This window comes from Chinchilla lanigera, unplaced genomic scaffold, assembly GCF_000276665.1.
Source record: "Chinchilla lanigera isolate Chin_1 unplaced genomic scaffold, ChiLan1.0 scaffold00035, whole genome shotgun sequence".
Taxonomy (NCBI): Eukaryota; Metazoa; Chordata; class Mammalia; order Rodentia; family Chinchillidae; genus Chinchilla; species Chinchilla lanigera.
The window spans coordinates 16,597,793-16,611,143 of record NW_004955436.1 but is presented as its reverse complement, the minus strand read 5'-3'; the positions used below and the strand labels follow the sequence as shown (position 1 = coordinate 16,611,143).

Genomic DNA, 13,351 nt, shown 5'->3' with positions numbered 1-13,351 from the left:
AGAAAGAAAGAAAGAAAGAAAGAAAGAAAGAAAGAAAGAAATGTAGAGAGCATGGAGATCATACATCTGCCTGATATTCTGGTCAGGAGTGGAGTTAAGAATTGAACTCCAAGTGGAACATCCCTACATTAGCACAACTGACTTGCAAGCTTTGAAAAGTTTGGTATATCTTATTTTTATTTTGACTTCCAGGAAGTCAAATATATAGAAATAATATAAGAAGTCCCCTGTATCCATCAAGCAGCTTCTCCAGTTATTAAATTACAGCAAATCATGTTTTATCTCTTCTGTCTTTATTCATTTTTTAATGCTTGGATTCTGCTCAGGCACTTTTATTAAGACATACCACGTACCAGATGAGTGAGTATGTAAAAATGAAAGAGAATTCTCTCTTCAGCTTCTCACAGTCCAGTAGCAGAGTCCCTCCTGCACAAAGACCAGATAAGGTGATTAATAATTGATGTAAACCAAAGGCTGTAGAAACACAGAAGAGAGTGCCACCCATCCCTTCCTGAGAGGTAGAGAAAAGAGAGTTTGGGGACCTCACAGAGTGATATTGAACAAAGTAGACATGGGAAGAAAGACTCATCAGGAGCACAAAAGGACTTTGGGAGCCAATGACTGGAAGATACAGTTGAAACATGAGCTGGGTCACATTCTGAAAAGCTAACTTCACCACTCCAAAAAATTTAAATGGTATTTTGTAGAGAATGAGGAACAATACAATTCTTTTAACAAAGAACTGGAGTAATGGAGTTGATATTTCTTAATATAGTCTGAAGCATGGATTTCATGGAGAGAACCTGAAGGAGGGAAATCAATTAGGAGATTTAGTTTACCAAGTATACGGGTCAGCTTTTCCATTGTTGGGACAAAATCCCTGACACTTGTAACTTAAAAGAGGAGAGGTTTAATTTGGCACATGGTTTCAGAGAGTTCAGTCCATGGTTGGCTGGCTTTAAAGCAGGAACATCATGAGAGAAGCATATGTCACAATAAAGGTGCTCACTGCATGGTGGCTCAGGAGCAGCACCAGAGAAAGCTTTACCCTCCAAAGGCATGCCCCTTGTGACTACCTCCCAAATCTGGGTTCAATCTTCCCATTCAGCTACGAACATCAATGGACTAATCCATTGATAAGTATAGTGCACCATGATCAAGTTACCTCTTCAAGAGTGTCTTAATCCAATCACATTGAAGGTGAGATTAACTGGCACACTGAGGAAGATGAGCATTAAGTTACAGAAAACAGGGCAATGCTAAGTAAAGTTACATAAATGTGGTATTACAGAAGTCTGCTGAAGAGCTGGATGAGATAAGGTTTTATGAAGAAGATGGCTTTTGACCTTGATCTTGATAGTGAAAACATAGATGGGAAACAAAAGGAGGGAATTATAGTACTGGGGACAGCACAGGGCTGTCAAAAGCACAGGGCTACAAAAGGCAGGAATGTTCTAGAATTTGCTTCGAGAACATGAAGCCTACTAGCTAGCTAGCAAGCAGGTATCAAGGTGGTACCCACAAAAGATGGTAAGGGCTTTAATGATTGAAAGCCAGACAGTTGAGGCAGGACATGATGATAAAAGGGAGATGATGGCTGATAGAGGTAAATAAATTGTCAACTTGATGTTTCTAGACTAAAAATATTTTTTTAAAGTACACTGTTACAGAAGCTGAAGTGTACACGACAACCTTTGTGTACTGGTGGGCATGCTTAGTATGTTACCTGCGGAACGCCTGGGTAAAAGGACCAGCAAGCCGTTGGAACTGCATATGTAGAAAGTTGATTTGGACTCACCAGCTAGAACTGATGAGAGGTTCTAGGTAATGAAATAATGACTGTTATTTTCCTGTGATGTCTACAGACTGGATATCACTACATCCTTCTGTGAGTAAGGATGTGATGCTGAGGATAGTGATGTTTTGTCTCTATTGCTCTATAACCTGAACGCTGTAGCCAGAATCTTTGTATAAGTTAAACCTCACCTTACCTTATTTAGATCATTGAGTACAGGCATACAGACTCACAGTTTCTATTTCTTATCCCAGGTTTCATCGTCCGTAAAGGAGCATGGGGCTATTTGCAAGCACAGATGATCATCTTTAGGGGAACGAGCCCTGCTTCCCGAAAAGCTGATATTGCACTGAGACTTGAGTGTGTGTGACTCCGTTTAACTTGTGGTGAAGGAAGTGTGTGACTCGGCTTTGTTCGAAAGTACTCCTCACTTCTACAGTCCAGAGGGGGCCAACGAGTGAAGGGAAGGATGCAGTAACCTTGTTGCCCAGGATGTGGATTGATGGTAAGGGACACCGTGGTTACGTCAGCTATTCTTCATAAGGAGTTTAATCAAAGAAGATGAGCAGAAGACAATCACCGGCTCCTTACTACCAGAAAGCCAAAAGATTTAGTGCCTGTGGGTTAAAGATAACTTGATGGGTGCTGGAAAGGTGGGAGTTGAAAATCAGAAAGAAAGAGATATATTTCATTATGTTAATGAAGAAGGGAGAAAATTGAAACATAAATGTATTTTTGAAGTAGGCATTTGGTAGCTGAGAACTTATTAAGGGGTTTGGGAATCCTAAACACCCAGCATGGATTCCTTAAAGACTACGTTTTACACAAATATACTTGTTTTACCATTACGTTGGTACAGTAAAGTACCATTATTTTATGTTGTGCCAGTGAATCCAGTTGCCAGAAACAAATCTGAATATTTTCACGCGTCTTTTTCTTAAATGCAAGAGACTTCTACTGACTCTTACCAAGCATGCTTATCCAAATTTTGTTGTATGCTTTTAAGTAGCACAGCTGTACACACTTGACATTTTTTATACCCCTTTCCTAATGTGTCCATTTTCCACAAAGATAACAGGATTAGGTGAAAAGACAGATGCAGTGTGACCCTATAAAACTGTCATAAGCTTTAGAAACAAATCTGTTTTTTCCTTTCCCTGTCTTGATTATCTCCAAAGTTAAGAAATCATACTTGATCTAAAGAAGATAATATCGACAATCATGACACCCTTTTAAGAATGCAAAGTTAAAATTTAAGTGAGGTACAGCATGTGCTGCCTGCTGTTAGTTCTGAGGGGGAATGCAAAGGACCAGTTATTTTTCAGCACTGCATTAAAAAAAAGTTGAATTGCTGCTATTAAAATTAAGTGCATGCATCGGAAAATATACATCCCAAGGCTTAAAAGAACAGAGAAAGTCTCTGCTAAGTTGTGTGTGGGAGAAAGCTCATTTTTTTATTTTATATTAAGAATCTGCAGATCACATCCATAAATACAGTATTTACTTTCATTGCCAGAGATCAGTGAGATGAAAATCACAGACAGTTTTCCTGCGAGCCTGTGAGCAGTATTGTTTACAATGAGAAACCTTCTATTATTGTATTGCCCCTTCCCCTGGACTGAACCCCAAGCTCAGTTTGACACCTGCTCCCCAATATACCTGACGTGTGTGTAAATACCACCTTGCATTCAATTGTTCTTCTCAGTCGTTTTTATTAAAAAATACATAACAAAAAGGCAAGACCTAAATAGAGTATTTTATTCTTAGAGCTCAGAGTAGAATTTCCTGAATTGCATTTAGTTTGGAATGTGGAAGATTGTAATTGTCAGTTTCAATCCAAAACCAAGCATTTCATCTGTTGGTTAAATTTAGATCCCTCCACTCATTGATAGTTTTATTTAAAAAATCATTTGAAAAAGAGTGATTTTACTTAAAACTTTTGAAAACAAATTTGCCCCTCTTGGCCTGTTATAAAAAGCCAGAACCATTTTATAAGAGAAGTAACCAGCATTATTGTACCTCTTCCTGCATTCAGCTATGGGCATTAATAAAATAAACTTGCTCTCTGTACTACTGTCATTTTTGTAATAGGATAAGACATACTTTGCTTTGAAAATTTTTCTTTGTATGCCTAAGTGTCTGTCTCTGGCTGATACTTTGCCTGATTTTTGTTGTTATTGTTTGTTTGTGGTGCTGGGGTTAAATCTAAGGCCTGGTACACGCTAGGCAAGTGTTCTACCACTGGGCTACACCCACCAGACCTTGTTTTATACTGTTTAAATTGAGCCATAAAAAATTAACTTTGTTCGCCCTTTTTTTTTAAATTGTCCTATTCTTTAGATATTTTAATGTCATTTTAGTGTCTTGGGAGAAATACCAGGAATATAATGTTTCTTTTCTTTTTCTATGCTTATAATCACAGAATTTTTTTTAAAACTTCTAATCACAGATCTCTCTATATAACAGTATAAGACATTATTACCACTTTATCAGTTAGGATACATGTCATAGAAAGTTTCTGTTTGATTGGTAAAAGGAACAGTTTTTCCACAGTGGAGCAATTGAAGTAATTTTTTAATTCCTTACAATAAGATTCACCCAGTACAAAAATGAAAACCTGGTACTTCTATATATTGTTTTCCTTGCATAATATATCAGATTTATGAACTACCCACACTTTTTTCTTCATATTGATCAGGCTGTTTAGAGCAAATTCTACATTAGAAATTTAAAAAAAAATTTTACTACTACTAACCTAATCTTTAAGTAATTAGCACCACTCGTTACTCCGTTAGAATGATCCCTTAAATAAAAGGCTGCACAAAGTACTAAAGGATTGGGAGCTAAGATGCACTGCACAGAATAAAACTCTGTTTTATTATGCAGAAATCCTGCATAATTCCACCAGCAGCCATCCGGGGTCTTCTGCCTGACAGCCCCGAGAAGAGGCAGAGGCCAGGCCAACCTCCCTGCGGTCGTGGCTCTGTCCGCTCTCAGCGCATCTGCAGCACACCCAGTGTGCTTCTGGTTCATAAAGAAAGTAATAGCAAGTACAAGGTCCTGAGTTCGACTCCCAGTATCAAAAAAAAACCATAAAGAAAGTAAATGTGTGTGAGAATTGGTTTTCTTTTGTCTTTTCTTTACATGCTGAGGATAAACCCAGGGCCTGGTGTACACTAGGTATACACTCTACTACTGTGCTACACCTGGATTTCATTTTTGTTGTGGTTGTTGCTGGTGTAACACAAGCCCAGGTTTTTGCTAACGTCCACCTTCATTCAGCTTATGTAGAACAATGGCTAGGTTATTTTGTGTCTAAGACATGTGATGAAGGAAGAAAACAAACTCATCCCTAAGAAGGTTCCAGGCAGAAGAGAAGTAGAGTCTAAAAAGCAGAGTGACAATTTCCATCTCTTTTAAATGGCTGTTAAGGTGTATATGCATTTGTACGAAGGCAGCAAGAGGATGCTGAGTAGGCCTTCTTGGCCCTCGCCAAGGCATTACCAATCAACCTGGCAAAATTAGTTCTCTGGTGATCAGCTTTAACGCAACTTGCTTAATAATTTCCTAGGTATGTGAAGTGTCTTACATTTTCTTAAATCATTTAACTAAGATCTACATTATTCTGAGAACAACCTTAGGCATTTGAAAAGCTGTTTTCGGGGCTGGGGATATGGCTCAGCAGGCACAAGTGCTTGCTTGGCAAGCGCAAGGTCCTGGGTTTGATTCCTGGTACCAGAGGGGAAAAAATGAATAGCTGTTTTAATTGAAGGAAGAAGCAATTATATCTCTCCTTCCACTTATCTAGATATGTTGACTTTCTGGTTTCATCTTTATATCCTGGGTAGTGGAAGGAGTGCAGTTATTTACCTTTCTCTAGTATCCCTAAAAAGTTCTGAAATCGAAGTGAAAATATATTTAAGGAAATAGAAAGACAAATATATCCTTCAAAAATCACCAAATATTGAAGAGGAGTTGGGAATCCTTAAAATCCGTATCCGTAAGTTAGATTTTGTATCCTGCAATTAATTCAGTACCAAATTGGATTTAAAACAAAAATACAGTAGCTTACACTTAAAAGAGAAAAAAAAACACCTGCATAAACACTGCATAGCTTGATACAAACCACATCAACACACAGCAGATATTTTACTTGCACTTCATGGAGTTAGGTGGACACAACTTTCAAAAATTATACAACATTCCCAACACAAAAAGCTACTCTTACCTACCACATAGTAGTATATCCATACCTAACTGAAAACTTTGTTTTCCTCCCCTCTGGCTCAAAAGTTTTACCAGTTGGTTACTATTTTGAAATGGTCCTGCAGCATATTTCAGAATAATAAATTTTCCTCAGAGTAGGTCAGGTAGACTTAAACTAACAAGATATATGAACTTCTGTCATTTTCATCGATATGGCAGAACTGTTTAAGCATTCCTAAATTCCACATATCTTAAGCCTGTCTTTCATAGTAAAAGCATATATTTTGAGAACATTATCTGTTCATTTCATTAGAGTATGTTGTAAGCCTAAAAAGCTTTTCAGATGCAGTTTATCTGTGACATTGCCTTTTGGAAGATTGACATGATTAATCTTTCTTAGTATTTGCCCTCTACTGCCTGGTGGGATACACTATTGTCTTACATGACAAAGCAGAGGGAGATCAAATATGTTCTAGAGGAGAACGCAGTGACAAAAGTGACCACCAATCAAGGAGAACATCTTTTGGAGAGAAAGCACATCCACTAGAGTGCAGAACCCAAGTTTAAGGGCAATGTTAGGCTGTACTAGAAGGGGACCAAAGCGTGGTGGGCGCAAAGGTAGAAAACCAGCAAACCAGTCTCCTTTTCACTTTCCAGTTACTTTTGTAATCCATGAGCATAAGTTCTGTTCAGAAATGTGAGGCACCATTAGCATTTCTGAAAAGAACCTGAAATCAGCCCAGCTATGTTTTTCTTGAAGTCTGGGTCATCCCAAATTAAGAAATCCCATTGTATTCATTGTAAGATTTCTGACAAAGAAATAGACGCTCCTGTGGTAGCTATTCCCACCTAAAGTAGCCCTCTAGAAAAGAGCCTTTTCTTTTTTTTTTTTTTTTCAGTTAGGCTAGGATTTGCTGCACAAAAACAAGAATGCCATTTAGCTTGTGGCATTGCTAACACAGCTGCACCCGCGTGCTCAGCACCGTGGATCGGTGTTTCTCGGTGGGGTGCTGTCGGTGTTTGGGTCAGGGCAGTCTGTTGTACGGAACCATCCCACGCATCGCAGAGTGTTCAGTGTCACAGGCTGCTGCTGACTGATTGCCAGTAGCATTCACAGTCATTGTGCAAATTCATAGGCACTGTAGAGGAGATCGCTACCTCTTCCCCTGAAGACCACTATCCGTTGCAATTTGATGACACACAGGAAAAAGGACCCAAAACATTATTTCTGTGGCCATGCTTTTCTTTGGCCCCCTTCACTTTTCAAGCTTTCTGTGCAGTTTTATTTTGCCAGTTCTCTAGGGAAGCAGTAACAGGGCAGTTAGGGCAATTCCAGTAGGCATAGTGACTTGTCCTGGTCTCTATATTTACTTAAAGAAGAGATTTTACATGAAGCAAGCTTTATGTTTTTCTCCCTCTTGCAATTTTACCCCAGAACTACAGTTCTGGTCATAGTGCTTGTTGATGTCATGAGGACTGTTGCAAAAGTTAAATACAAATACAGTGGCTCTTAGCAGTCCATACAAAGCTGGTGGTCTTTGGAAATCACTGTTAGATTTTACCTGATAACACTGCAGTCTATGACTTCCAAGAGAGTCTCTTGTTTCTTCTACAAATGAAGCATTTCATCCAAAAGCAGAGGCTTGAATGGTCCTATAAACATAGTTGTGCAGTTCAACTCTTTTAATAAGCTTCATGAAAACTGTATTATGATGGAAATGTTCATACTGCAGTGATAGTCATACATGAAATAAGATAGTTTTATCTAGGTGGAACATTACTAAACTGTCCTAGTAATCAGAAACATGCTTATTCTCTTTGTCACTTCTTAATCACCCAAACTGAATGGTTAATATGTCTTAAAATTATTTGGAACCGGGCGTGGTGGCTGCATGCCTGTAATCCTAGCACTTGGGAGGCTGAGGCAGGAAGATCACTATGAGTTTGAAGCCAGCCTGGCCTACACAGTGGGTTCAAAGCCAGCCTGCACTAATAGCAAGACCCTATCTCAAAAATAAAAAATAAAAAAAAAATTTGGATAAATTGTGTCTAGGAGAAGGAATTAATTTAGCAACTATGATTTTTGTAAATATTAAAATTCCAAACAAATTTTTGATATAGAGCAATTCAGAGTTGATAAAGGTGGTTATATTGTAAATTCATAGATGGTGCTTAAGGATTCTTATCTTTTTTAATAGCAATATTTTTTTTATAAGAAGAATTGAAAGGAGTGAATGAGACAGAATGCCACTCCACCCTCAGGTCAATTTTGTGGTGTATTAAAATGCCAATAATTTTTGTGCCACTCGCCAATCCAAGGGACTTTTCCTTTACTCGATGCTTCTGTTATAGTTTGACTGTATTGTTAATACTGCTTAGGAAGCCTCCACAATGAGCAGCTGCCACTGCAATGCTAACTAGCATTTGGAAATACCAGAGTGATTCAAGGGTCAAACCACTTTCATCATTTAAAATATAGGCACTAATTTTTCCTCCTGTTTCGTTGTTTTTGTGGTTAGTATTTCTTTTGCGGCTTAGAACTGTGTCAATGTATCTGAAACATTCTACACCAATTTCACCAATTAAATATCTACTAAAACTTAAACCAGTCAATGTTTTCTCTGTAACCGTGATTTTTAAATAATGGACTATCTGCAATTTTTTGTTCTTTCCAGCTTTAGTTAAAGTGTTAAGAATGGTAAACTGTGATCATTATGAGATTAACTGAAAGACCCCTAACGTCCAGTGCATGATCTAGGCCTGCATATTACACAGGTATAATATCTGTGAGTGTAAATAACTGGAACTGTACACTGACTAACACAACAGTTGATATTTTTTGTTGTTCTGAATCTGTACTGTATTATAGAATGTGGGTATAAATATCTACAAGTATACACACATATGTATATGTATTCCACTATTGTAACCTGAAAGAAAGACTATGTATTATCTTTTTTATTCCATATTGGTGTTTGTGTTATTTAAGAAGCAAACTTATGCTCTATCTAGTGGTATACTATAATAGGAGATACTGCTGTGCACAATTCCAAGTGCCTTAGAACGTTGTTTAGCTTTCCTAAGTATATACAAATGCATACATGTATAAAATTGGGAAACATTACCTCAATAAAATCATTGGGAAGCCCTCAGTTTGGGTTTGTTCCAACTTGTATGTATTCAGGTGGTACTTAGTCTTTTCAGCTGCCAAGTTCAGGAGTTCTCACCTGCAGTGCAAGGGGACGACATCTTTCTCCACTGCCTCTTATCCTCACCCCACCAGTCTTTGTAACATGTTTCAGGTGGAAGGCCTTGTAATTTGTACTTCTAGTTAAAATTCTGCCTGAACAAATACTGATTTTATTAGCAATATATAGTATATTTTAAAACTTGCTATCTTTCATACCCAAGGATATTTGATATATTTTCTTGACAGTTACAATGTATAAACATAATGGTCCCTTTAGAATTTACAGCATATAAGATAAATAGGCTTGGTGCTGGGGATTTAGCTCAGCGGCAAAGCACCTGCCTGGCAAGTGCAAGGTCGTGAGTTCGGTTCCCGGTGCCGGAGAAAAAACCAAAAAAAAAAACCAAAACAAGATAAATAGGCTTCCTCATTGTGCTATGAATGCATTTTGAGTAAGAAAAAAAGTTAGAAACGACGTGGTGGTAGCACGCCTATAATCCCATCGCTCGGGTGGCCGAGGCAGGAGAACTGTGATGAGTTCAAGGCCAGCCTAGGCTACACAGTGAGTTCAAGGCCAGCCTGAACTGCATACTGAGACCCTGACCCTCCGCGCAAAAAAAGAAAAAGAAAGCAAAGAAATTGGAATATGCTTTTTGTACTCCTCAGCAGTGGTTACAATAGTAATTTAGCCTCCCTTCACTCTAGGACAAGGTCATAGATATAAGGGGAAACTTGAACGGTGATGTGTATGTCACTGCCCTAGACAGAGGACATATAATAAAGAAGCCTGTGATCAAAAACACTAAAAGGTAAGTTTGAAAACTTGGCCCAGGTATACTGTCTATTTCCAGGGAAAGTGCAGTTGTTGTAGCCTGCTTGCTTTTCTCCCTTCCTTTCTTTTTTTCTTTCTTTCTTTCTTTCTTTCCTTCTTCTTTCTTTTTCTTTTTTTCTTTCTTTCTTTCTTTCTTTCTTTCTTCTTTCCTTTCTCTTTCTTTGTTCTGTCTTGCTTTTCTTTGTTTTTTTTGAGACAGGGTCTCACTATGCAGTTCAAGCTGACTTTGAAATCACTGTGGAGCCCAGAGTGGCCTTCTGTTCAGAGCAATCCTCCTGGCTCAGCCTCTTGAGGGTTGGGATTATAAGCATGTACCACCATGTGCGGTTTCATTTTTTTCTGAGGCAAACCCAGACCCTATTTTAAAACATTACTTTCTAAACTCCAGTGGAGGAAGAAACGGAGGTCTTCATTTGACATGATTCAATGATGCCTCTGATTTACTGTGACTTTACTCTTTGCTGGACCTCCACTGAGACTTTTGCAGGGAGTTGTTGCAAGGGGCACTGCCACCCCAACACCCCAAGACCTCACTCAGTTTATAAGATTTGAGATCTTTGCCCTTTACAGGGAGAATGTTCATAATAGAACATATTAGAGGCTAAGAACCTAAAGCTTCTGTGACTATTTTTTCTTCTCTTTGATTAAAAACAGGCACTATTTCCCAAAAATACGTATATGAACACATATTAATTTTACAAGGTACTATGTAGCATTTTTCTGCACACACACAACATTTTAATCATATCCATCCTCTCTATTACTCTCCCTCTACTTTCACGTCATCTTTGGTTTTTCGTTTATTGTGTTACTTTTTGTGGATTTTTTTTTTTATTCCACATGTGAAAGAAGGTATGTGATCCTTGTCTTTCTGAGGCCTGTATACTTAACATGATGATCTTTGGTTCCATCCATTTTCCTGCAATGTCATAATTCTTACTTTCTTTATGATTCCTACATTGATAAGCACCTAGGCTCATTTCATATTTGGCTATTGTGATTTATGCCACAAAAAAACATGGGTATTCAAGTAGCCCTATTGTATGCTAACTAATTCCTTTTGGAGTGGTATAGCTGTATTGTATGATTGTTCTATTTTTAATTTTTTTAGGAACCTCCATGTTGATTTTCATACCATTTCTTAGGACATCTAAGGGAGAAAGCCACAGGTGCTGCCTCCTTGTAATTAGACAAATATCCCAGGAAAAAGAGAACTAGTACTTTCAGTGCTTGTCTGCCCACGGTTTGTTCTAGGTGGATTTTCAACCTAAGTTGCCCCAAGTCAGAAAGCCAGTACAGAGAACACTCAGCACTGGCCAGCATTTTCCCCTCATTGCTCATAGAGTGGCACTCAGCAAACGAACTCTCTCATGGGTCACTTCACTTTGTTTGCTCTTGAGTTCAGTCTCTGATGATCTCTGAAATCTCAGTCATCACCTCTTGGGGGCTTCTCCAGCCAACCCGTCAGCACACTGGTCTCTGACAAAGGATGATGGTTTGATTGCTCTACTCAGAAGCTTCCAGTGAGTCCCTTCTGAGTACCGATTCACTCCAGGCATGGTAAGAGCCCACAAGCGCTCTCAGTGTCTAACTTCAGACCACAGTTCTAAATTACTCTCCTGTTATTTCTCACTTGGGCCAAATTTAATGAAATGCACTGTTCCCCAGGCGCGTTATATGTGCTGCCAGCCTCCCAACCCTGTGTAACTCATCCACTCCAACTGAAATTCTTTATGTGTTACCATCCCACACGACCTTTTGGGAACAATCCAAATGCCTTCTCCAGCTATTGCCCTGTAACTTCTTTATAAAGTTTCTTTAAACAATATATGTAAATTTATCACATCTTTTTATGAGTAATCAGTGCCCTAAGGTGTCTATAACAGTCATTTAATGACACTTTTACATCTAATGCATTGCATTTGTAAGTGCAATAAAGCAAATTTTCTTAAATAGTTTAGTATTATTTACTAATATGGAGATACAATTTCTTCCTGTATAAGCCTACACTTAATTATATGGTTTAAATTTGGATTGTTTCGCTAAGAGGTCAGATTCTACAATATTCCTGTTTCTTAAATCACAAGCACTTTATTACCAAGTACAATATAGAGTATCTCCATAATTAGGAAGCATAAATGTAAATTTTAAAACTTAAGGTAAACAGAAATTCCTAGATTGAAAATTCACCATTTGCTTAATGATCAAAAATTCCCAGCAAAGAAATGCGTTGTAAGCATTACATACTTCTGGGAAGAAGTTACTTAAACAGAGACACATGCAGAACCATTTTTCAATCCCTCTCACACTAGGGCATCTTCAAATTCACAGACTTCAGAAAGGATCAATTTTGGTTTTTTTGGTATTTTTTCCAGTACCGGGAATCAAACTCCCAACTTTGCGCTTGCCAGGCAGGTGCTGTGCCACTGAGCTAAATCCCCAGCCCCAGAAAGGATGAGTTTTGTTAAGCCAAATTCAAACAACATCCCAAACAAGTTTTTGGTCTGGTAGGTCGAAGTCTGTACTCCAAAGTTGCAGTTAGTAATCCTTCAACAATCATTTACTGTCCCTCTTGAAATTTTGTATGTACTGTATTTCATATTCTTTCTCTTGGACTAGACACAACTCATTGAAATGACATCCAATCAGGATCTATACTTGTCCCACCCCAATGTCTGACCTTATTTGTTGCTGAAACTAGAACTCTACAGTTATGCAATGCATGGAGCAATTAAAGCTGAACCAAAATGTAAATTGTCATGAAACTAAAGAGGTAAACAAAGTCAAAATCTCAAGGAATTTTAAATTTATCCTTAAGAAAACAGGGTCACTATGTGGCCATAATCTGATTGGGAAGTCATGGTGGTCCCAGGCAAGGTACTCTTGGAACAAAGGGACATGAACAAATTCAAAGAATGGTTATGAAGTGGAAGTAACTGTTGAATGTGAAAAGCAGGGGAGAGAGAAAAGCTAAGTCTGTACCTATTATGTGGCTGGCTTCGACAGAGTGGTGATGTTAATTGCTGAAATAGAAAATACCAGAGGTAAGGGTAATGTAAGGCTGGAGTTGGGGGCAGAAAGAGGGGAGAAAAGGATAGGAGGGATGCAGAAGTGAAGTGAGGTGTTCCATTTTGGATGCACGATGCACTTGATTTGCCTTCTGTCAGGATGGACACATGGACAGATGAACAACGGTCAGCTGGATATGTAGTCTGAAGGTCATTGAGAGCCCGGGCTAGGAGCTGGGAATGTGACTCAAGGCAGAGTCCTTGCCTAGCATGTGCAAGGCACTGGGTTAGACCCTTAGCAACAACAACACAAAAAAGAT

At 38.5% G+C, this 13,351-nt stretch overlaps 1 protein-coding gene across 1 annotated transcript in view; it reads left to right on the top strand.

Annotated features, from left to right (window-relative positions):
- Positions 1–3,865, top strand: part of Phactr2 (phosphatase and actin regulator 2) — a gene marked incomplete at its 5' end in the record, with an annotated part of 83,134 nt that extends 79,269 nt beyond the window's left edge. Inside the window, 1 exon segment of the mRNA XM_013516614.1 lies at positions 2,050–3,865. Within this exon segment, the coding sequence (XP_013372068.1) occupies positions 2,050–2,065 (16 nt within the window).
- Between the last annotated feature and the right edge of the window lie 9,486 nt (positions 3,866–13,351).